This window comes from Hylobates moloch, unplaced genomic scaffold (assembly GCF_009828535.3).
Source record: "Hylobates moloch isolate HMO894 unplaced genomic scaffold, HMol_V3 SCAFFOLD_18, whole genome shotgun sequence".
Classification (NCBI taxonomy): domain Eukaryota; kingdom Metazoa; phylum Chordata; class Mammalia; order Primates; family Hylobatidae; genus Hylobates; species Hylobates moloch.
In genome coordinates this window covers 38,815,938-38,840,967 of record NW_026652293.1, presented here as the reverse complement: position 1 = coordinate 38,840,967, position 25,030 = coordinate 38,815,938, and the positions used below count along the sequence as shown (strand labels likewise).

At 37.1% G+C, this 25,030-nt stretch overlaps 1 protein-coding gene across 9 annotated transcripts in view; it reads right to left on the bottom strand.

Annotated features, from left to right (window-relative positions):
- DOCK7 (dedicator of cytokinesis 7) overlaps positions 1–25,030 on the bottom strand; it is a 235,837-nt gene that overhangs the window by 61,992 nt on the left and 148,815 nt on the right. For all 9 annotated transcript variants that reach the window (XM_032136374.2, XM_032136373.2, XM_058430387.1 and 6 more), the window contains 4 exons: positions 24,012–24,182; positions 20,365–20,504; positions 13,907–14,076; positions 12,778–12,932 (listed from right to left, as the gene is read on the bottom strand). In XM_032136374.2, coding sequence (XP_031992265.1) covers positions 12,778–12,932; positions 13,907–14,076; positions 20,365–20,504; positions 24,012–24,182 — 636 coding nt within the window. The remainder of the gene's footprint in view (positions 1–12,777; positions 12,933–13,906; positions 14,077–20,364; positions 20,505–24,011; positions 24,183–25,030) is intronic.

The window sequence follows — 25,030 nt, the reverse complement described above, 5'->3', positions numbered from 1 at the left end:
ACCAGTGATTTTTAAATTTAATGGGGGAAAAGCAGAGAGCCAAGATACTGTTGAAGAAGAACACGGTGGGATGTGGGGAGCAGGGAGATGACTGTGTTCTACCAGATATCTGCAGTTACTAAAAAACTAAAATAATTAGGACAATTTGATTTTGGCATATTTGTGGCAGTCAAATGAAACAATAAAGAACACAAAAAGTGTCCTATGCATATCTGAAAATCTGATCTGTGACAGAGCTGGCACTGTGGATCACTACTGAAAGGATGAACTGTTTAATAAATGATGTTGAGACAACTGATCTTCCTTGAGAAAAAAAAAAGCAGATTCCTACCTTGTACCATTATACAGAAAATAAATCTAGACAAAGAAAGAACTTTAAATACAAAAGGCAAAATGTTTCAAACTTTCAGGAGGAAATATAGGACAATATATTTATAATCTTGGGGAAAGGATAGTATATCTTAAATAAGACATAAAAAACATAAACCATAAAAAAGATGGTCACATTTGCCTACATTAAAAATGAGAATTTGTATTCATTCAAATAAATACATTAAAAAGGCACATCATAAATTAGTAGAAATGTGCACATATAAAACCAATCTGAGATTGGTATCCAGAACAGTCTCAACCAGGGTTCTGTGGCATAATTAAGCCCTACAAAAAATGATTTGAGGGACTATTTTCCCCATTCTCCCAAAGACATTGATAGCAAAGACCACTCTAGGTGTATAGAAGTTAATCTATCACCTACAATAAATGCCCTAGCTCATTAGTTCTTAATTTTCTGGTTGAGAAGGGATGACCTCTAGAAAACAGAAAGAACGGTTTCATAACACTATTACCAGGAATGAGGTAGAGGTCCCAGAGTTCTACATTTTCCAGGCCAAGATTCATACCTCTCCTTCATATTATAACAGCCAGAGCTTCACGATTACTCTCTGCCTTCAGACCAGCAGGATTAACCTCATTAAATTATTTTCCCCAGTTTGTGTCTACCACCTCAACAGGCCCAGCCTTCAGAAGGCTTCATTCATGACTCGGACTCTGATCACCACACACATAGCTCTTTATATTCTCTCTTCTTACCTCACTTGCCATGTCTGCTCCTTCTCCTAAAATTCTTCCACTATGACCTCTGAAACACATGGTCAATCATTAACAAAACTGCTTTATATCTATAAGAATATATAGCTTATGTTCTCATAGATGCATGAGAACACATGTATCTTTGTCAGACTATACAACCTACTAACCTTCATCAATGCAGTCATATACTAATCTCCAGAAGACTGGCCCTTATATCTTGATGCTTTTAGCTCCTGACTCACTTTCACTATTTTAAACACTACTTTTTGTCACAGTTCTTAGTGATTTCAATGTCTATGTATTTGATTCTCTAAATATCCTGGGCTATTTTTTTACTTCCTTAACCAACTTGTCTAATTCTCAAGAATACCACTTACTACACACACTCACCCTTGTAGTCAAACCTTATGCCTTTTATTACCATTATGGCATGTTCCCTTAAATTTCCATTTTAGGTATGTCCCACTATGCCAATTAAAAAACAAAAACAAAACAAAACAAACAAACAAAAAAACAAACAGGCTGGGCGAAGTGGCTCATGCCTGTATCCCAGCACTTCAGGAGGCTGAGGTGGGCGGATCACCTGAAGTCAGGAGTTCGAGATCAGCCGGACCAACATGGAGAAACCCTGTCTCTACTAAAAATACAAAATTAGCTGGGCGTGGTGGTGCACGCCTGTAATCCCAGCTACTCGGGAGGTTGAGGCAGGAGAACTGCTTGAACCCGGGAGGGGGAGGTTGCAGTGAGCCGCACTGCGCCATTGCACTCCAGCCTGGGCAACAAGAATGAAACTCTGTCTCAAACAACAACAACAAAAAAACCACCTCCATTTTAATGATCCCTCTTCACAACCACCACTTCAACTTTCCATCTCATTACTTCTTATAAATCATCTCCAACAACACACACAATATCAAGTATTAGAAAGAACATGGAGCAACAAATATTTCTTCATTGCTAGAAGGAATATATATTGCTACAATCACGCTGGAAAACAATTTAACCAAGTAAAACTGAACATGTGCATAACCTCTAACCCAAAAATGCCACTCTTAGGTATATACCTTAGTGAAACTCTTCTACAGAGTGACGTAAAGGAACATTCATAATATCTTTATCTGTAATAGCCCGAAACTACAAACAACCCAAACTTCCTTGGAGAAGAGAATGAATACATAATTATATTTTCTAATGGATTGCTATGACATTACAGACTACAGCGATACATATCAACATAAATGACTCTTAGAAACATATACAAAAAAATCAAGTCATAGAAGTACACATAGTATATACTCATAAAAAGGTGAAAATATGTGAAGCTAAATAAAATATTGTTTAGAAATATAGACAAAACTGGCTGGATGTGGTGGCTCATGCCTGTAATCCCAGCACTTTGGGAGGCTGAGTCAGGTAGATCACTTGAGGCCAGGAGTTCAAGATCAGCCTGGCCAACATAGTACAACTTGTCTCTACTAAAAATACAAAAAATTTGGTTGGGTGCGGTGGCTCACGCCTGTAATCCCAGCACTTTGGGAGGGTGAGGTGGGTGGATCACGTCAGGAGATCGAGACTATCCTGGCTAACATGGTGAAACCCCATCTCTACTAAAAAAATACAAAAAAGTTAGCCAGGCATGGTGGCGGGCGCCTGTAGTCCCAGCTACTCAGGAGGCAGAGGCAGGAGAATGGCATGAACCCAGGAGGCAGAGCTTGCAGTAAGCCGAGATTGCGCCACTGCACTCCAGCCTGGGTGACAGAGTGAGACTCCATCTCAAAAAAAAAAAAAAAAAAAAAAAATTAGCCAGGCGCAGTGGCAGTCACCTGTAATCCCAGCTACTCAGGAGGCTGAGGTGGGAGAATCACTTGAACCTGGGAGGCGGAGGCTGCAGTGAGCCGAGACTGCATCACTGCACTCCAGCCTGGGTGACAGAGTAAGACCCTTTCTCAACAACAGCAACAACAACAAGAAGAAGAAGTCAATAAAAGAGAGAAAAAAAAACTATAATGGGGTAAGACAACATAAAGTAAAACACAAAATGTTAAATACATCCAATTTAATTAAACTAAATGTAAATGGATTAGAAACTCTAGTGAAAGAGAGTGATTAACAAACCAGATTTTTAAGATACAAGAAAAAATCTAACTATATGCTGTTTTTAAAAGAAATATCTAAAACATAATACAAAAATATTGAAAGTAAAGGGATGAAAAAGTCATGCTATACACACACACACACACACACACACACACGGCAAAGAAAACCTAGTGTAGTTATAACTAATTTTAAAAAGCATCATAGTTCATGTAGATGAAAGTGCAATCCACCAAAAATTATGTAAAAGTGTTAAATGTTTCATAATCAGGCCTCAAAAGAAACACAAATCTGACAGAACGACAAGGAGAAATTACAAAACCACAGTTGTAGTGGGATATTAGAATAAGCATGCAAAATTTAGTAGAGACCAAAAAGATTTAAACAACAAGAGTACAGGACATAGAATGCTGTAACTAACAATGAAAGAATATTCATTCTTTTAGAATACATGAGATATTTACAAAAACTGACCATATACTAGACCATAAAACTAGTTGCCACAAACATAACAAACTGATATCATACAGAGTTATGCTCTCTGATCATTTAATTAGGCCAAAATCAGAAACAAAAGGATATCTAGAAATTTTCATGACTGAAAATTTAAGACAAAAACAACTTCTTAAATAGCCCAAAGGCCTAAGAAGAAATCATAATGAACTTCAGAGTCACTCTGAGATGAATCTTGAAAATGCTACCTATTGATCATGATAAACTTGTTCCCCCAGCTCACAATTTAGAAGTCACAGATGACAGAAGGAAGAATGTAGCAGGCAGTGTGATCCTAGAGGCGATAAGAAGGGATGACTAACTGGCTAAAAGAGAGAGAGAAGATAAAACCATTTGGGGAAGATGTAAGAGATTGCAACTAAGTTGAATAAATAAGATACACGTTTTTTTTAAAAAAATAACTGTATAGCCAAGACAATGAGCAAAAAGAACAAAGCTGGAGGCATCACACTACCTGACTTCAAACTATACTACAAGGCTACAGTAACCAAAACAGCATGTACTGGTACCAAAACAGGTATATAGACCAATGGAACAGAACAGAGGCCTCAGAAATAATGCCACACATCTACAACCATCTGATCTTTGACAAACCTGACAAAAACATGCAATGGGGAAAGGATTCCCTATTTAATAAATGGTGTTCGGAACCAGCTAGCCATATACAGAAAACTGAAACTGGACCACTTCCTTACACCTTAAACAAAAATTAACTAAAGATGGATTAAAGACTTAAACGTAAGACCTAAAATCATAAAAACCCTAGAAGAAAACCTAGGCAATACCATTCAGGACATAGGCATGGGCAAACACTTCATGAGTAAAACACCAAAAGCAATGGCAACAAAAGCCAAAATTGACAAATGGGATCTAATTAAACTAAAGAGCTTCTGCACAGCACAAGAAACTATCATCAGAGTGAACAGGCAACCTACAGAATGGGAGAAAAATTTTGCAATCTATCCAACTGACAAAGGGCTAATATCCAGAATCTACAAAGAACTTAAACAAATTTACAAGAAAAAAACAACCTCATCAAAAGGTGGGCAAAGGATATGAACAGACACTTCTCAAAAGAAGACATTTATGAGGCCAACAAACATATGAAAAAAAGTTCATCATCACTGGTCATTACAGAAATGCAAATCAAAACCACAATGAGATACCATCTCACACCAGTTAGAATGGCGATCATTAAAAAGTCAGGAAACAACAGATGCTGGAGAGGATGTGGAGAAATAGGAACGTTTTTACACTGTTGGTGGGAGTGTAAATTAGTTCAACCATTGTGGAAGACAGTGTGCTGATTCCTGAAGGATCTAGAACCAGAAATACCATTTGACCCAGCATATATACCCAAAGGATTATAAATCACTCTACTATAAAGACACATGCACCTGTATGTTTACTGTGGCACTATTTACAATAGCAAAGACTTGGAAACAATCCAAATGCCCACCAATGACAGGCTGGATAAAGAAAATGTGGCACATACACACCATGGGATACTATGCAGCCATAAAAAGGATGAGTTCATGTCCTTTGCAGGGACATGGATGAAGCTGGAAACCATCATTCTCAGCAAACTAACACAGAACAGAAAACCAAATACTGCATGTTCTCACTCATAAGTGGGAGTCGAACAATGAGAACACATGAACACAGGAAGGGGAACATCATATACTGGGCCCTGTCAGGGGGTGGGGAGGGAGGGGAGGGACAGCATTAGGAGAAATACCTAATGTAATTGATGGGTTGAGGGGTGCAGCAAACCACCACGGCATGTGTATACGTATGTAACAAACCTGCACATTCTGCACATGTATCCCAGAACTTAAAAGTATAATTTAAAAAAAAAAGGAAAAAAAATGTTATATATAAACAGCATTTAACTAAACAACCAAAGAAAAATGCATAGGCTGAAAATACATATCAAAAAAGAAAGGATGAAAATTAGTGAGTTAAGCATCTATCTCAAGAAGTTAGAAAAAGAACATGAATGTAAACCCAAAGAAAGCAGAAGACAGTAAATAATAAACATTAAAAAGTGAGGGTCAACAGTGCCACCATACTGGTTCTTTATAAAGACTAACAATACATTTCGACTGTCTGGCAAGATTGATAAAGACAAGAAAAGGTACAAAAATCTAGCCATAGCCAGGCGCGGTGGCTCACGCTTGTAATCCCAGCACTTTGGGAGGCCGAGGTGGGCGGATCATGAGGTCAGGAGATCGAGACCACAGTGAAACCCCGTCTCTACTAAAAATACAAAAAAATTAGCCGGGCGTGGTGGCGGGTGCCTGTAGTCCCAGCTACTCAGAGAGGCTGAGGCAGGAGAATGGCGTGAACCCAGGAGGTGGAGCTTGCAGTGAGCCGAGATCGCGCCACTGCACTCCAGCCTGGGCGACAGAGCAAGACTCCGTCTCAAAAAAAAAAAAAAAAAAAAAAAAAAAAAAAAAAAAATTCTAGCCATAGAAAAAAGTTTACATCTACTACAGATGATACAGACATTTAAAAAATTATACAAGGTATTTTGAATAACTTTATAAGTCAAGAAATTTGAATACATTTCTACTAGAATAAAATTTACAAAAATCAGTTGTTAAGAAGACCAGGAGCAGTGGTTCGCACCTGTAATCCCAGCACTTTGGGGGACTGAGGCGGGGGGATCGCCTGAGGTCAGGAGTTCAAGACTAGTCTGGCCAACATAGTGAAACCCTGTCTCTACTAAAAATACAAAAATTAGTCAGGCACAGTGGCAGGCGCCTGTAATTCCAGCTATTCAGGAGGCCGAGGCAGGAGAATGGCTTGAACCCAGGAGGCGGAGGTTGCAGTGGGCCGAGATCATGCCACTGCACTCCAGCCTGGGTGATAGAGCGAGACACCATCTCAAAAAATAAAATAAATAAATAAATAAATAAATAAATAAATAAATAAATAAATAAATAAATACAATCAATGTAAGAAGAAACAAAAAAACTTCAATAGTCTCACAGATAATAAATTATAACAGTAATTTTAAAACTTAAAAAAGAAAACTCTTCAAGCACAGATGGTTTCGTAAGTTCTCCAAATATTCCAGGAAGAAATAAGATTAATCTAATCTGAAGTACTTGCAGAGAAGAGAATAAAAGAGAAAACTCCCTACCTCATTTTAATTGGCTAGCCTAACCTTGATTCTAAAACCTGAAAAGAATATAAGAAAGAAAAATTACAGGCAATCTTATGACCATACATATACAAATCCTAACAAAATATTAGCAAACGAAATCCATTAGTACACAATTATGAAGAAGTTGAGTTTAATTCAGGATTTCAATGTTGGTTTAACACTAGAAAATCAATTTAAATAAACAACATTAAAAGACCAAAAAGCAAAACTATACAGCCATCTCAATGAATGTGGAAAAAGCATTCGATAACAATTCAACTATTCATAACTGAAAAACAAAATGCTTAGTAAACTAGTAACAGAAACAGACTTCCACAATAAAGGAAGGTATCTTAAAAAAAACCCAAAACATACAGAACATATGTTTAAGAATGACATGTTGAAAGTTTTACCTTTAAAGATACAAACATCACCACTTCTATTCAACACCGTAGTGGAGGTACTAGCCAGTACAATAAATTACACATATAAAAATACTGACAGGAAGAAACTACATTGTTATTATTCACAAATTACATGATTGTGTGTAGAAAAAAAGAATCTATAAATGTGTTATTAGTTTCTCACTTTATCATTTATTTTATATTGTGGAAATAAAAATCATTGTACAAAAATCAATTTTTTTGATAATGAGTATTTTGTTTCTGTACAAAAATTGATTCTATTTCCATATAAAGCAATCAACAGAAAACAGAATTTTTGAAAAAGACACCATTTATAGGAACATTAAAAAATATCAAGCACGAATAATAAATCTACAAAAGATATGCTAGTTCTCCTTCGTAGAAACTAAAAAAGTTTATGTACTGAAAGACACTAAAGGCAGCCTAAACGATGGGGGGATTTGTGTTCAAAAATTAGGAGATTCAATAGTGTAATCATAATTCAATACAATCTTAATTAAATTTTTACAGGTTTATTGGTTTTTATTTATTTTAGTGGAACTTTACAAGCTGATTTTCAAATTTATATAGATATACAAAGGGCCAAAAAGTAGCCAAGAAAAATTTTAAAAATGTATGACTTTCTCTACATGGTAGACCATATAGAGGCAGTACTTCAGAGACATAGGGAAAATATTCTTTTAATAAATGGTGCCGAAATAATCTGGCATAATATGCAATACAAATAAATAAACAAATGAACCTGGACTCCCAACTTATACTGTATATAAAAAAATCTATTTCAGGTAGATTTTAATTTTAAAATTAAATGTAAAAGGAAGAACAAAAAAAATTTCGAATGTAACACAGAATACCTTCAAAATTCTGAAACAGAAAAAAATTTCTTAAATAAGATACAGAAAATATTAGCTGCAAGGCTAAATTTAAGTATATTAAAATCAGGCATTCTAGGCCGGGCATGATGGCTCACGCCTGTAATCCCAGAACTTTGGGAGGTCGAGACAGGCAGAATACGAGGTCAGGAGATTGAGACCATCCTGGCTAACATGGTGAAACCCCATCTCTACTAAAAATACAAAAAATTAGCCGGGCATGGTGGCGGGCGCCTATAGTCCCAGCTACTCAGGAGGCTGAGGCAGGAGAATGGTGTGAACCTGGGAGGTGGAGCTTGCAGTGAGCCGAGATTGTGCCACTGCACTCCAGCCTGAGCGACAGAGCAAGACTCTGTCTCCAAGATAAATACATAAATAAATAAAAAGTAAAATAAAATTAGGCATTCTAACCACCAAATTCACCATTAAATGGGTAAAACAACAAGCCACAGAGAAGAAATATTTGAACCACTTATAACTGACAATGCACTTGATCTAGTACAAAGTCCTAAAAATCATTAAACAAAAGCAAACAACCAAATGTAAAACAAGCAAAGAACTCTAGATACTTCAAAAAAGAGAATCCAAATGGTCAATCACACATACGGAAAAATGCACACCTCATAAGTCTTCGGGGAAATAAAAGCTAAAATGAGATTCAACTATAAATGACCAGATTGGCAAAAATTTAAAAATCTGACAATTCTCTAAGTATTGATGAACATGTGAAGGAATGAGAACTTTCATATTATACGTGTTTAGTATAAATTAAGGTACGCCCTCTGGAAAACAGTTGGCCATTACCTGGTATAGATTAAGATACCCATGGTCTATGACCCAACAAATTCCACTTCTAGAAAATACCCTAAATAAAAGTATATATATGCATGCAGGATATACGCAAAAGAAAGTCTGCAAAATTGCTATTTGCAATAACCAAGGATCAGAAACCATTCATGCACCTATCAATAGAATGGGCAAATAAACTGATTTATAGTTAGACAATGGAATACCATACTGAAATGAAAATCAGTGAATTACAGCTACATTTCATAACATTAATGAATACTAAAAACATAATATAAAACTAAACTACAGTATTTTGGCAGGGCGTGGTGGCTCATGCCTATAATCCCAGCACTTTGGGAGGCTGAGGCAGGTGGATCAACTGAGGTCAGGAGTTTGAGACCAGCCTGGCCAACATGGTGAAACCCCATCTCTACTAAAAATACAAAAATTAGCCAGGCGTGATGGCAGTCACCTGTAATCCCAGCTACTCGGGAGACTGAGACAAGAGAATCGCTTGAACCTAGGAGGCAGAGGTTGTAGTGAGCCAAGATCGTGCCACTGCACTCCAGCCTACCTGGGCTACAGTGCAGGGCTCCGTCTCAAAAAACCAAACCAAACCAAACAAACAAACAAACAAACTATATATATATATATATATAAAATATTATAAACTATAGTATTTTAAAATGCAAACTTAGATGGTAAAACTCTCTATCTATCTATACATTTTTTTGAGACAGAGTCTTGCTCTGTTGCCCAGGTTGGAGTGCAGTGGTGCAATCTCGGCTTACTGCAAACTCCGCCTCCCAAGTTCAAGTGATTCTCCTGCCTTAGCTTCCTGAGTAGCTGGGATTACAGGCGCCCACCACCATGTCTGGCTAATTTTTTGGTATTTTTTAGTAGAGATCAGGTTTTACCATGTTGGCCAGGCTGGTCTCGAACTCCTGACTTCAAGTGATCTGCCCACCTTGGCCTCCCAAAACGCTGGGATTATAGGTGTGAGCCACCATGCTTGGCCTAGATGGTAAAACTCTAAACAAAATTATGCAATTATATCATTAATCAGGACAGTGAGTTTGGTGGGTTGCTGTGGTTGAGAAAGGGCATGCTAAGAATTTCTGGATGGTAGCCAATGTTCTTGTTTTTGACCTGAGTGGTAATTACACAGCTGTTTATTTTCTAATGTTTTAAAACCTCATTCATTTATGTTTTATGTACTTTGTCATATGTAGTATACTTCACAAAAGAAAAGTTAAAAAAATAAAAAGGTTAATACAATTGAGAACAATGGTCATTCTCAGAGGAGGGAGAGATCAAATTGAGGAAGGCCATTGGTAGCTTCAAACATTACCAGGCTGTAATGTCTGATTTCTTAAACTGAGCAGTGGATATGCTGCTGTTTACTTTATTATTACATTTTGTACATGTACTTTATTGTATTATTTTATAGGTAGAATGTCACCAAAAGTGCAATTGATAAAAAAAAGTGATACACTGGAATTCATTAAAAACTTTCACACTTCAAATGACACCATCAAGAAAGTAAAAAGATAATCCATAGGAAGGGAGAAAGTATTTGTAAATCAGATAGCTGATTATTTTACAAATCCAGAATACATAAAGAACTCTTAAGAAATCTTAAAATAGCAACCTTTTTTTTCTTTTGAGACAGGGTCTTGCTCTGTTGTGCAGGCTGGAGTGCAATGGCACAATCTTGGCTCACTGCAACCTCCACCTCCCAGGCTCAAATGATCCTCCCACCTTAGCCTCCCAGGTAGCTGGGACTACAGTAGGCACATGCCACCATGCCCGGCTACTTTTTGTGGTTTTGGATAGAAACAGTTTTGTCAAGTCCCCCAGGCTGGTCTCAAACTTATGAGCTCAAGCAATCCTCCCACCTCAGTCTCCTAAATTTCTGGGATTACAGGTGTGGGCCACTGCACCTGACCAATGACAAAAGATTTGAATAGACTTTTCTCCAAGGAGATATACAAAACAACGTGCCAATAAGCACACAAAAAGATGTTCAACATCTGTAGGTTGTTAGGGAAATGCAAATCAAAACTACAGTGAAGTTCCAATTTACAATCACTAAAGGTGTCCTAATCAAAAAGACAGATAATAACAAGTGTTGATGAGGATTTGGAGAACAGAAATTATTATTCATTGCTGATGAGAATGAAAAATAGTACAGCCACATCCGAAAAAAAAAAGAGTTTAGAAGTCTCTAAAAATGTTAAACACAGAAGTACCATATAATCTAGCAAATCCACTCTTAGGTGTCTACCTAAGAGAGATGAAAACATATGTGGACACAGACTTGTACATAAATGTTTGTGGCAGCATTATTCCTAACAGCCCCAAAGTGGAAATGATACAGCTGTTCATCAACGGACAAATGGATAAACAAACTTTGGTGTATCAATACAGTGGAATACTATTTGGCAATAAAAAAGGAAAGAAGTATTGATACATACACAACCTCAAAAACTTATGCTTAGTGAAAGAATCCAAACACAAAAGATCATATAGTAAATAATTTCATTTATATAAAATGTCCAGAATAGGCAATTCTATACAGATAGAAGTAGGTTAGTCACTCTCTAGTGCTGGGGTAGGAGTGACTGCTAGTAGGTATAAGGAATCTTTTCAGGGTGTTGGAAATGTTCTAAAATTAGCTTGTGGTGATAACTGCGCAACTCCGTAAATATACTAAAAACCATTAAGGTATATACACTTACAATAGGTGAATTTTTGGATATGTAAATAATATCTTAATAAAGCTATAAAATTGTCAAGTAGGGCAGTTTCCTTAAATATTACTGCATTTTTCTGGAAAAAAATATCATTTAAAACCTTTAGAACTTGATCTTGCTCTATTGGCAATTTGGTTCCTTCCTGCCCCGATCCTTCTGCCTTTAAGAGGGGGAAAGTTCAGGGGCATAGTAAATATCAAGTGTTTTCAAAACATAAAAAAGTATAAATCTTCACAGATTAAAAAAATCCTCAAATGACTGAGAATCTTTCTTAGGGCTGATAAAGAATAAAACGGGTTTAAAAAAATTAAGAAATGAACTATTCCAAAGGATTATAAATCATGCTGCAACAAAGACACATGCACACGTATGTTTATTGCAGCACTGTTCACAATAGCAAAGACTTGGAACCAACCCAAATGTCCATCAGTGATAGACTGGATTAAGAAAATGTGGCACATATACACCATGGAATACTACGCAGCCATAACAAAAGATGAGCTCATGTCCTTTGTAGGGACATGGATGAAGCTGGAAACCATCATTCTCAGCAAACTATTCCAAGGACAAAAAAAACAAACACCGCATGTTCACACTCATAGGTGGGAACTGAACAATAAGAACACTTGGACACATGAAGGGGAACATCACATACCGGAGCCTGTTGTGGGGTGGGGGGAGGGAGAGGGATAGCATTTGGAGATATACCTAATGTTAAATGATGAGTTACTGGGTGCAGCACACCAACATGGCACATGTATACATATGTAACTAACCTGCACGTTGTGCACATGTACCCTAAAACTTAAAGTTAAAAAAAAAAAAAAAAGAAATGAACTATCTATAATGAGGCAATTTTCCAAATTCTGAATGACAGAATACAAGGCTTTCTCCCATAAACCTTGAGGTAATCATTTTTAAAACTGTTTGGTAGAAGACAGTTAATATTCTGGGAACTTTAATGCTTTCATAAATAAAACTGAACACTTTTGCATCAGCTGATACAATCATCTCATATATTTAAGAGCATATCCTAGTAAATATTTGTCTTTCTAGAAAAAAAAATTCTGTAGGAGGATTGTTTTTACCGTTGACGCGAGGAGGAAACTGCCAGGCCTTGTTAGTTGAGGGACCGATGTCCCTGCGATTGCCATGGCAACGGTCTGGCTTATCATACTTCCACTCTCACTTTCATAATCATCAGTGGCTATACAAATTGGTCTTCCTCGTTGATTGTGAGTTTCTAAAGAAAAATAATCCAAAAAAATAAATAAAACTGTTTAGCTGAACTAATTCTTTTTCCTATTCTCCACTATTCTTTAAAAGAATAACCTGTTAACATGTAATAGTTATTAGATTTACTTCTTTTAGATAGTATTTTAAATATCTTTAACAGTAACTCATTGCTATGGTAATAATTTATAGTTTATAGAGAACATTAACTTGCTAGTCAAAGAAGATATAAGAATATAAACATTTCTGCCTTCAGGTAAGGAAATTCATTTTAGTGATCAAAATACTAGAAAGACTGCTCAACAATCAGTCTCTTAAAGGCAAATAGTTGGTTATCTTTGCAACACCAGCACCTGTCGAAGTTCTTAATACACATTAGATACTCAGGATTGTTTCTGTTTTACTAAACTGGAAGCTATTGGGCTAATTGCTAGTTTAAATTCCCTCATTTGCCCTAAAGAAAATACTGTTGCAAACTAAATTCTGTATTTAAGTAAATTCTAAATATGGAAAGCAAGAGCAATAAAACTCTGTAGGTTCTAGTTTTGAAGAAGTAATACCACTTCAACTTATTAACCTGGTGTTAGCAATAAATATAATTCCTGATATTCAAGTGAATATTCATTTCAATTTTATATACATGAATCAAGTCAAAACTGACGGTGGTAAACATCTGTCAAGTTTTCTTGTATTTTTTCAGATGTATACTGCATGTTCACACAAACATTTCCTAAGATGTAGGTACAGAATTGCTATAAAATCATTATTTTTAAATTCATCATAAGAACTACTTAAAGCAATCTTACACTGAATTCTCTCACATAGTCAAAGGTTTTCTGGCAATATAGTTAAATATTTACAGTTTACTTTTATCAGTGCACAATTCTTATTTTCCTAAAATAAGATCTTCATCCTTGAGATATTTTCTAATACTTTTAAACATTGAGATTTGCCTTTAAAATTTGTCTTAATTATACTACGTACCTGTAAAATCATACAGCTGAGGTACAGTTTCCATGATAATACCAATCAGAGGTAGATACAACATGGCCACTCGAGCCTTTATCTGGGGGTCAGAGTACCGCGGGTCTGAGTCGTGACTGGAGAGTAAATTGTGTACCATATTGATGACTTTCTTATGCAATCCAAACAGTCTATTTAAAAAGAAGAAGACAAGAAAAAGCAGTAAGGCCACAGAGATTAGCTAACATCTTTAAAACAAACAGTAAGTCATGGTATTGAATAAATTTTGTTCAATTTCTTACCTTTGTCATATATTTGCATGCATTCCATTCCTATAAAACATTTCTCATTTTAAAATAAATGTATACAAATGTAAAAAATGTGTAAAATAAGAATTGAAGAAAAGGAAATGCTATACAAATTCACTTAGAAGTAAATCTGAATATTTTTATATTAACTCCTTATTAGTGTATTTGAATATAAAGAAACTAAGACTACTTATAGTTACATTTTGAAGCTAAACAAGGTAAATTTTAAAATGCTGTAAATGTTATTTCATCAAATCAGATCTTTTCACATTTACCAAAAATAAATTATGCCCTTTTTCTGAAAGAAAAATCCCCTACCTAATGGATTATGTAGCCCACAGGCTGGGGTTGCCTTTGACATCTCTTTTTAAACTGCACTTCTTTACTAATATACCTCATTTGGGCCCTTACAACTTTTTTAGACTCCCAATCCCCCTCAGTTTCAAATGGGCTAATACACTAACAAGGGTCACTTTCACTTAAACATTTTTGTCTCTTCTTAAGCTGACAGCACTTTAACTATGCAAATCATTCTAATTTAAAATTCATCTACTCCAACTTTAACTGGCCCTTTATGCTGCATCCACTAGTAGTTTCAGATCTCACTCTCTCTCCTTAAGCCTCTTACTATCAATCACAACAGAAGACCTTACTTCCAACTTAGGAAAGAAGAGCATTCTGAATTTGCTCTGGCCAGGTCTTTTAACACAATTCCATCTTTATAGCTCACAAATAGTCTTTCCTTTTTGTCTCAGAAAAAGTGTACCTTCTCACAGAAAATAATTTCTCCATATGTTCAATGAACCCCATCTTTTTTCTTTTTCTTTTTTTTTTTATTTTTTATTTTTATTTTTTATTATACTTTAGGTTTTAGGGTACATGTGCACAATGTGCAGGTTTGTTACATATGTATCCATGTGCCATGTTGATTTCCTGCACCCATTAGCTCGTCATTTAGCATTAGGTATATCTCCTAATGCTGTCCCCGCCCCCCCCCCCACCCCCCACCCCAAATTCAACAACCCTTCATGCTAAAAACTCTCAATAAATTAGGTATTGATGGGACGTACCCCATCTTTTTTCAACAGCTTCAATGTCTCCCCTCGTTAGGTTCTTCCCTTCTTTCTTCAAATATGCCTTTCCTATCTTGAAAATACATCATCACTTTAAAAAGTTGAGATTAGAAAACACGTAGTCTTCTTCCAGAGCCCTTGATTGTATCTGCCATTTTACAAAGCTGTATGTGAAATCTAGATGGAGATTCTTTCTTCTTTCTTCCAGTTCTTTAATCATAAAGTATACTTTTATAGCGGCTTAAAACACATGAAAGCAAACAGCTGAGATATGGCCACACACTCAGACTACAACATCCAGAAAGAGTCTGCCTGCACTTGGTGCTTTGCCTGTGAGGTGGCACCACTGGGCCTTGCTTGCACCAGCTCGCTCAGAAACACAACTGTGACAAGATGATCTGCCTCAAGAGTTATGCTCACCTGCACCCCTGTGCCGTAATTGCTGCAAGAAGTACAGCCACAAAACATGCTGCGCCCCCAAAAGAAGGTCAAATAAGACACCTCCCCTGGCTCCTCCTTCTCCCACTGGGTGGCCTCCTGCCCAAGCCCCATGGCCCTGGGGCCTCAATAATGTTTCCCTTTTATTGACTAGTGGGTATAGGGAGGGTTGGTGGGTGGAAAGTATACATTTAAACATTGCCAAGAACCACATCTAGTGAACCTATCTCAGATCTCATTCTCCAGCTCCACTTGACACTTTGTCATCTTATATATTCTCTTCTCAGGATTTTCTCCAGTAGTTCCCGCCTTCCCCAGATTCCCCATCATTATTCCCAGGACTTAGATTCTGGCCAATTGCTTTTCATGTTCTCCTCTTTGACTTCCTGTATCAGCACTAATGATTGCCAAAGGTATTCCTTATCTCTCAGCAGCTACCATACTCATACTTCAATCTATCTAAACTCTATCCACCTGTCTTCATAAAGCCTTTTCATATGCTTACATTGCTCAATCCCATTCAGTTATTAAATATATATTAATACAAGATCTGTAATATCCTATTCTAGATGTTGAAGATAAGACATTCCCCATTTTTAAGGAGCTCACTTTAGCAAGAGAGAAACAGACACAAAAATAATAATTCTTCGATACTTCAAAGAATTCTTCAATTCTTTATAAATGCTACAATAAAGGAATATAAATCCTCTCATCTTCTAAAGAACCATGTACTACAAAACTAACATTTAATCATAGTGTACTGTTTTGCAGTCTTAACTTTCTAATTATAATGAAAGTTTCTAAAGAGCAAATCTTTCATTAATTATAGAACATATTATTGCCACTTAAGGAATTATTCTTGATCACATAGCAAGCATGTGGATTAAAAGACAAACATTCCTCTCAAGGATCTCTCTAAGACAATGCTGCATATAATCTATATACCTCCCAAGACAGTAAAATTTAAAGATGAGATATGAGTTTCTTAAAGTTAATCATTCATTCATCAAATTAACATACATTAGCAAGTGTCCACTTTGTGCCAGACATAATACTAAGGCACTGGGAATACAGTACTGAACAAGAAAGACAAGGTGCCTGTTCTCATGCCCTCACATGCTCACATTCTACTGTGAGAGGACAGATCATAAACAAGCAAATTTCAGATAAGTGCCTTGTAGAAACTAAAACAGGGTTACATGGCTAAGAATGATTGTGACAAGGGCAACATGGCTGTTAGTTATAACACAGAGTCTTGCTCTGTTGCCTAGGCTGTGGCGTGATGTTGGCTCACTGTAACCTCCGCCTCCCAGCTTCAAGTGATTCTCATGCCTCAGCCTCCCGTGTAGCTGGGATTAGAGGCAAGCAGCACCACGCCCAAGTAATTTTTGTATTTTTAGTAGAGATGGGGTTTTACCATGTTGGCCAGGCTGGTCTCAAACTCCTGACCTCAAGTGATCCACCCACCTCAGCCTCCCAAAGTGCTGGGATTACAGGTGTGAGCCACTATGCCAGGCCTATTTATTTTTCTTGAGACAGGGTCTCAGTCTGTCACCCAGGCTGGAATACAGTGGTGTGATCATTGCAGCCTTGACATTTTGGACTTAAGTGATCCTCCCTCCTCAGCCTCCTGAGTAGCTGGGACTGTAGGCATGCACCACCACGTATGGCTAATTAAAAAAAAATTTTTGGTACAGACAGGGTCTCACTATGTTGCCTAGGCTGGTCTTGAACTCCTGGACTCAAGCAATCCTCCTGCCTCAGCCTCGCAAAGTGTTGGGATTACAGGCATGAGCCTCTGTGCCTGGCCAGCATGACTGTAATTTAGGTTAGGTGGTCAATGAAAATCTCACTGAGAAGATGCTGTTTGAACAGATACCTGAAGAACCACAAGCATATGTGAACATCTCACGGCTGTTCAACATTGCTTCAAGAGAAAAATCCAAGTGCAAACGCCTGAAGGTGGGAATGAGCTTGGCGCATTAGAGAAACAGAAAGTAGGCCAGCATGGTTAGATCTTAGTATATGAGGAGGAAGAGAGTGGCAGGAGTAGACAAGAGCCAGATACACAGGGCCTTAAGAACCTCTATATGGCAACTATACGCAAGACTATCTTGCAGTCATGAGAGGCTCCAGTCTTAGGATAAAGCTGACACTTCTAGCAGAGGTAAGAAATGTAAAGAACTGGAATCATGATGGTATCACTGAGCTGATGATATTACTGTGCTAAAAACCTATCTTTCTGGCGGTTTATCTGTTCGGAGCCCCCCCTCCCTCTATATCAGGGAGCCGTTTTCTTATTTATTTCCTCTTTCTTGCCTATTAAACTGTCTGCCCCTTAAAACCAAAAATATTAAATAATAAATAATAAAAATCCTATCTTTCTTCCAATTTTGAAATAGTAAATTTCCTTCCTTTAATAAAGCCAGCTGGAGGAAGAATTTTCTACTTATTGTAACCAAAAACACCTTCATATACCAACTAAAAATACTGAAAATACAGATTCAAATGAGTGAGCTATACCAGTTATTTTAAAAAGCTAGTATGTTTAGATAAGTTGTTTTTAGTGGTTTTTCCCCAAATAACAGATTACTTTATTATTTTTTTAATGACATCATAGTCATTTGTCAAATGGCAAAATACAAAAGTGGCACCAAGCAGGGGTGGAAGGCCCAGAGTTTCACCCATTTAGTTTGCCCTCTTATACTCCAAAGTCTGCACACACTGCCCACCCCAATCTACACAGAAACCCATTAAGCACCTCTTCAGGACCCTACAGTTCTGTTTAGAACACAGAGTGAAAAACTACTTCTTTAAAATAGATTCCAAACTTAGGAAGTTGCCATTACAAAAAACACACGTCTTTCACTTGCAGATCTGGCCTTTCACAATTTATTCGGTATTGACTATGCCCCGACATACTGCTAAGAACTTGATATACCTTCTCTTTTATTCATTCAATAAATATATCAGCGGACCCTTGTAAAAACCTATTTAAAGTATCTCTTTTTGTTCTCTGGAGGTATTGCATGAGGCTAAACTGCATTATAAACTTCTATTATTCCTACTACGAAAAAAAAATTTTAAGCCATTATTACCCAAATGAGTTATGGTCATACTATTAAGATGGACATACCCCATATGAGATGCTGGACCACAACATATCAAGCTTTTTTTTTTTTTTTTTTTGAGATGAAGTCTTGCTCTATCACCCAGGATGCAGTGCAGTGGTGTGATCTTGGCTCACTGCAACCTCTGCCTCCCGGATTCAAGCAATTCTCATGCTTCAGCCTCCCGAGCAGCTGGGATTACAGACACAAGCCACCATGCGTGGATGATTTTTGTTATTTTTAGTAGAGATGGAGTTTTGCCATGTCAGCCAGGCTGGTCTCGAACTCCTGACCTCAAGTGATCTGACTGTCTTGGCATCCCAAAGTGCTGGGATTACAGGTATGAGCCACTGCACCTGGCTATATCAAGCTATGTCTATAAATTCAAATCATCAGGTCGGTGCCGTGGCTCACGCCTATAATCCCAGCATGCTGGGAGGCCGAGGCGGGCTGATCACTTGAGGCCAAGAGTTGGGAGACCAGCCTGGCCAACATGGCAAAACCCCGTTTCTACTAAAATTACAAAAATTAGCCAGGTGTGGTGGCATGCGCCTGTAGTCCCAACTACTCAGAAGGCTGAGACAGAAGAATTGCTTGAGCCTGGGAGGCAGAGGTTACAGCGGGCTGAAATCATGCCACTGTTGCCCACCCTGGGTGAGGGTGACAGAGTGAGACCTATTCTCAAAAAAAACAAAACAAACAAAAAATCACATCATCAAACAATATACTTTTCTAACTACATCAATTTCCAAACATCCTTTAAAAATGTACACAACTTTGGAAGTTTTTAAAACCTAAAGATATTTGTTTATAGGGCAATTTTTGAAATAAAATGCTACATAGTATGATGGCAAATTATAAATTTTTGGCCAGGCACAGTGGCTCACACCTGTAATCCCAGCACTTTGGGAGGCTGAGGTGGTGATCACTTGAGGTCAGGGTTTGAGACCAGCCCAGACAACATGGTGAAACCCCATCTCTACTACAAAAAGAAAAAAATTGGCTAGGTGTGGTGACGTGTGCCTGCAGATCCAGCTTTGGGAGGCTGAGGCAGGAGAATCGCTTGAACCCAGGAGGCAGAGGTTGCAGTGAGCTGAGATCCTGCCACTGCACTCCAGCCTGGGTGACAGAGCAAGACTCTACCTCAAACAAACAAACAAAAAAAGATAAATTTTCCTGACAAGGAATCAAATAAAATACCATTTTCCTCAAATGACAAGCATTTACTTTATATCAACAAATCTATCTACTAATATGCATAATTTGTTTTATATACTATTAAGAAGAAAAAGAATGCTACTAAATGAATCATGATACGCCACCAATTTTAAGACAAATCCCAAACTCAGAGGTGACAAAATATGAGAAAAAGCCTTTCATAAAATTGATTAAACAGATAAATAACATAAATGAGAAACTTAGTGAAGATGGAAGTAGAAAAAGAGTGTGAAAGATTATTCTCCTAATCCTCAGGAAATGTGAGTGGAATACTTCTGTCCACTGTTTAAAATCAAACTCATATTCTACAAGGTAAAAACTGGTCTACTCACCCTTCAGCATCAGGGTCTAAAATGACAGCCAGCTCTGTTAACACAAGTCCTGCCAAATAATGCTGTTGGCGGAAAGGCACAGACAATTCAAACATATTTGCAATCTTTTGGTCTTGTACATTCGTAGAAAATCCAGAACTCTGTTGGAGAGTGAGGCAGAACAAGACTATAACAGCAGTGCAACAAAACATCCTACAGACAGAGCAATATAAGAAATGAAATACTTTTTCCTAGCGTAGTTTATTTTATATTACTAACACCGAAGACAAAGCAACTTTTCGGACTTTTGGGACAGGTAACTATGATGAGATCGCTTTATTAAGTTAATTACTTTATTATAGAAATTAATCATTGAAAATTATTTTACATTTCTTTCCTCACATATAGTTTCCTATATATTTTCCCCTTTATTCTCTTAGCCACTTTTCAATATCACACTCTGATGGAAAAAAGAAGCAACTAAATCCAAATGACATAGTATGCACTTACCCCAAAGTACAAGAGAAATATTCATAGTCAAGGCTATTGGTTTCCAGAGAAATTCCAAACATCAGTACAATTGTTTTTCACAGAATATACTATCTCTGGAAAATTACCATCACTTTGTTGTCTACTGAGTTTTTTTTTTAACGTCTTAATACTTTAAATATTATAGCATTCTCCAAGATACAGTCCATATTCAGGACTCATGTGGGGTTTCTTACTGCAACAATGGATTTCACACTTCTCTATGGCAAAATCATCTCCTAATGACAATATAAAACTCTTCTTAGCCTTTCAAAAAAGAGTGATGTCTCTGTTATCTAAAAGAATCTGAAAATTATGTAGCTAGCTGAGAAAGTGGGCAACAAGATAACAGAAGAAATTCTATGAGCATTTCCTGGCTGAAAGAGATGTTCAGTAAGGAATTAGATATAAACAAATATGTTTCCTTAAGGGTGTTAGCAACTATATTTATGATTAATCTGTCTTTGTGTAGCTGTATTTTTGGCAGAGGATAGGGAAAGAAAGAAAAAGGCCAGCCTCATCTATTAGATTAAGGGCATGCTAGCTAGACTGAAGAGTTTGTGGAAAAATAGACTGATCCAGAAGATTTTTTTACAAAGATAAAATGAAAAGTTGTGGGTACTCTTTGATGTTTTCTAGTCTTTCTAGCTGAAGTTTAAATTTTGTTCTTTAAATCACGCATATGAGATATCACCTACAGAATCCTATTCAGGAATTAAATATATTGAAAACAAAATTAAGAAGTATTAAGATTAACTTTCACTTTAGAAATTAAGAGCTTAAAAAAAGTAGCCTCCTTGCCTCAGAAATAATACAGTAGAAAGAGTATTTCACTGGACAAAGGAAAATATAGGCTTCTCTGATACTAAAACCACAAAATCTCTTTTTTTGTGTGTGTGTTTTTATTTATTTTTTTTTAACTTTTATTATTATACTTTAGGTTTTAGGGTACATGTGCACAATGTGCAGGTTTGTTACATATGTATCCATGTGCCGTGTTAATTTCCTGCACCCATTAACTTGTCATTTAGCATTAGGTATATCTCCTAATGCTGTCCCTCCCCTCTCCCCCAACCCCACAACAGTCCCTGGAGTGTGATGTTCCCCTTCCTGTGAGTTCTCATTGTTCAATTCCCACCCATGAGTGAGAACATGCGGTGTTCGGTTTTTTGTCCTTGCGATAGTTTACTGAGAATGATGTTTTCCAATTTCATCCGTGTCCCTACAAAGGACATGAACTCATCATTTTTTATGGCTGCATAGTATTCCATGGTGTATATGTGCCACATTTTCTTAATCCAGTCTATCATTGTTGGACATTTGGGTTGGTTCCAACTCTTTGCTATTGTGAATAGTGCCACAATAAACATACGTGTGCATGTCTCTTTATGGCAGCATGATTTATAGTCCTTTGGGTATATACCCAGTAATGGGATGGCTGGGTCAAATGGTATTTCTAGTTCTAGATCCCTGAGGAATCGCCACACGACTTCCACAATGGTTGAACTAGTTTACAGTCCCACCAACAGTGTAAAAGTGTTCCTATTTCTCCACATCCTCTCCAGCACCTGTTGTTTCCTGATTTTTTAATGATGGCCATTCTAACTAGTGTGAGATGGTATCTCACTGTGGTTTTGATTTGCATTTCTCTGATGGTCAGTGATGATGAGCATTTCTTCATGTGTTTTTTGGCTGCATAAATGTCTCCTTTTGAGAAGTGTCTGTTCATGTCCTTTGCCCACTTTTTGATGGGGTTGTTTGTTTTTTTCTTGTAAATTTGTTTGAGTTCATTGTAGATTCTGGATATTAGCCCTTTGTCAGATGAGTAGGTTGCAAAAATTTTCTCCCATTCTGTAGGTTGCCTGTTCACTCTGGTGGTAGTTTCTTCTGCTGTGCAGAAGCTCTTTAGTTTAATTAGATCCCATTTGTCAATTTTGGCTTTTGTTGCCATTGCTTTTGGTGTTTTAGACATGAAGTCCTTGCCCACACCTATGTCCTGAATGGTATTGCCTAGGTTTTCTTGTAGGATTTTAATGGTTTTAGGTCTAACATTTAAGTCTTTAATCCATCTTGAATTAATTTTTGTATAAGGTGTAAGGAAGGGATCCAGTTTCAGCTTTCTACATATGGCTAGCCAGTTTTCCCACAAAATCTCTTAATCTCAATTTATAAAAGAGGACATACATATTAACTGCTACAATAACACTTTTTCATCTACAGAGAACCTACTAGCTGTTGAAGTCAAGTGCCACCCACTGAAAAACCCACCAATTTTCATCTAGTTTCCTTCGGGGTTTCTGGATACAAGAGAGTTAAGCAGGGCTTTGTCATGCCTCCACTGCAGTTTGACTTCTTCCTCTGTTCAATTATGCTTCATCCCCCACTTCCTTTCACAGGTATTGATCTCTAAAACACATCTTGCATTTGAAACTCATTCTTGGTGTCTGCTTCAAGAGAACCCAATTTGTGAAAACATCTAAATTAGTGAGTTTATTTAGGTGAATTCATTCACATGTGCATTAAGTCTATGAAAGGAATATAAAACAGTGGTTAAGAACTTGGGCTCGGCCAGGAGCGGTGGCTCATGCCTGTAATCCCAGCACTTTTGAGAGGCTGAGGCCAGCGGATCAAGAGGTCAAGAGATCGAGACCATCCTGGACAACCAACATGGTGAAACCCCGTCTCTACTAAAAATACAAAAATTAGCTGGGCGTAGTGGCGCACACCTGTAGTCCCAGCTACTCGGGAGGCTGAGGCAGGATAATCGCTTGAACGCTGGAGGCGGAGGTTGCAGTGAGCCGAGATCATGCCACTGCACTCCAGCCTGGGAGAAAGGGCAAGACTCCATCTCAAAAAAAAAAAAATAGAACTTGGGCTCTAGAACAAAGCCTTGGTTCAAAGCTTGGCTCTGCCACTTTTTACTCAGTGACCTTTCTGTGTTTCTGTTTTTCTAATCTGCAAAATGGGTATAATAACAGAACTTGCCTTCTTAGAGTTATTCTGAGGATTAAATGACTTAATACTTACAAAGCACTCAGAACTGAGCCTATCATATTCAATAAGTGTTATTTTTCCGTTGTTTAAAATTATTCTTCACAAAAGTGACTTTAAATACATGTATATTCACACAATTTGCATACCTGAGATGTTGCAGAAGAAACAGAAGGTGATGGAGATGCAGGTGGAGTAAGTAAGCTGCAGGGTAAGTTTAATGTAACATAGTGCTCATGACTGCAGATGATTCGCAGAAAATCCAGCCTCAAGGACACCAGAACGCTTGGATTCGGTAATGAGTAAAGCTTTGAAGACACCTTGTAAGCAATGCATAAGTAAGAGAACACCAGTTGAATCTATTATTTCTTTAATACTAATACCAGAATGGCAAATTAGAATTAAAGAGGTAGTACTTGGTATCCAGTTTGGGTTTTGTGGCTTAAGTAACAGTATCACCTTTTTCCAGAGTTACCGCTAAAATTAAAAATTTTAAACTATAAGGTTTACTATATAAACACATTTGACTAACCTAAAAGCCACATTCTTGTATTTCCAATATAGCATCAATATTTCTACTTCTCATAAAACAGGGAAAACGTATATCACCAAAATAACTTCATATTACTTCCTTCTTAAAACAAATGATCAATTCTTTTTATAGCACTTTGTGCTTACCTGTATTTATAATTTGTCTGTTTTCTCAGCAACATCATAAGCTACTTGAGGAGACATACTATAAACTGATTTAATAGCTTTAGTGTCCCTACAGCTTAGCTCAATGTTTGACAAATATAGGAGATCAATGCTTAAAGAATAAAGACAGTACAAGTTCCGGTAGCAATAGTACATAAAGTTTTGGGGGAAAGGTAAAAATGATACATATCGTGTTGCAAGTATTTCCATGTGGGTGAGTGCCCATGCAGTTTTAACTTTTCTATTAGAAGAAATAAACAATAAAGGCATCCAACAGAATATTCAAAATTCTAAATATTAGACTGCCAAGTAGAATTCTGGACTATTAGTTCCCCAAAACTAATCTGTAGACCAGTTTGAGGTGCTTCACAAGCACTGTGTGCTCCTCACCCCCACCACCATAAGTTTGAACTTCTCAATAATTCTGGGATGGGACTCAGAAATATGTATATTTTTAAACCTCCTTTAAAAC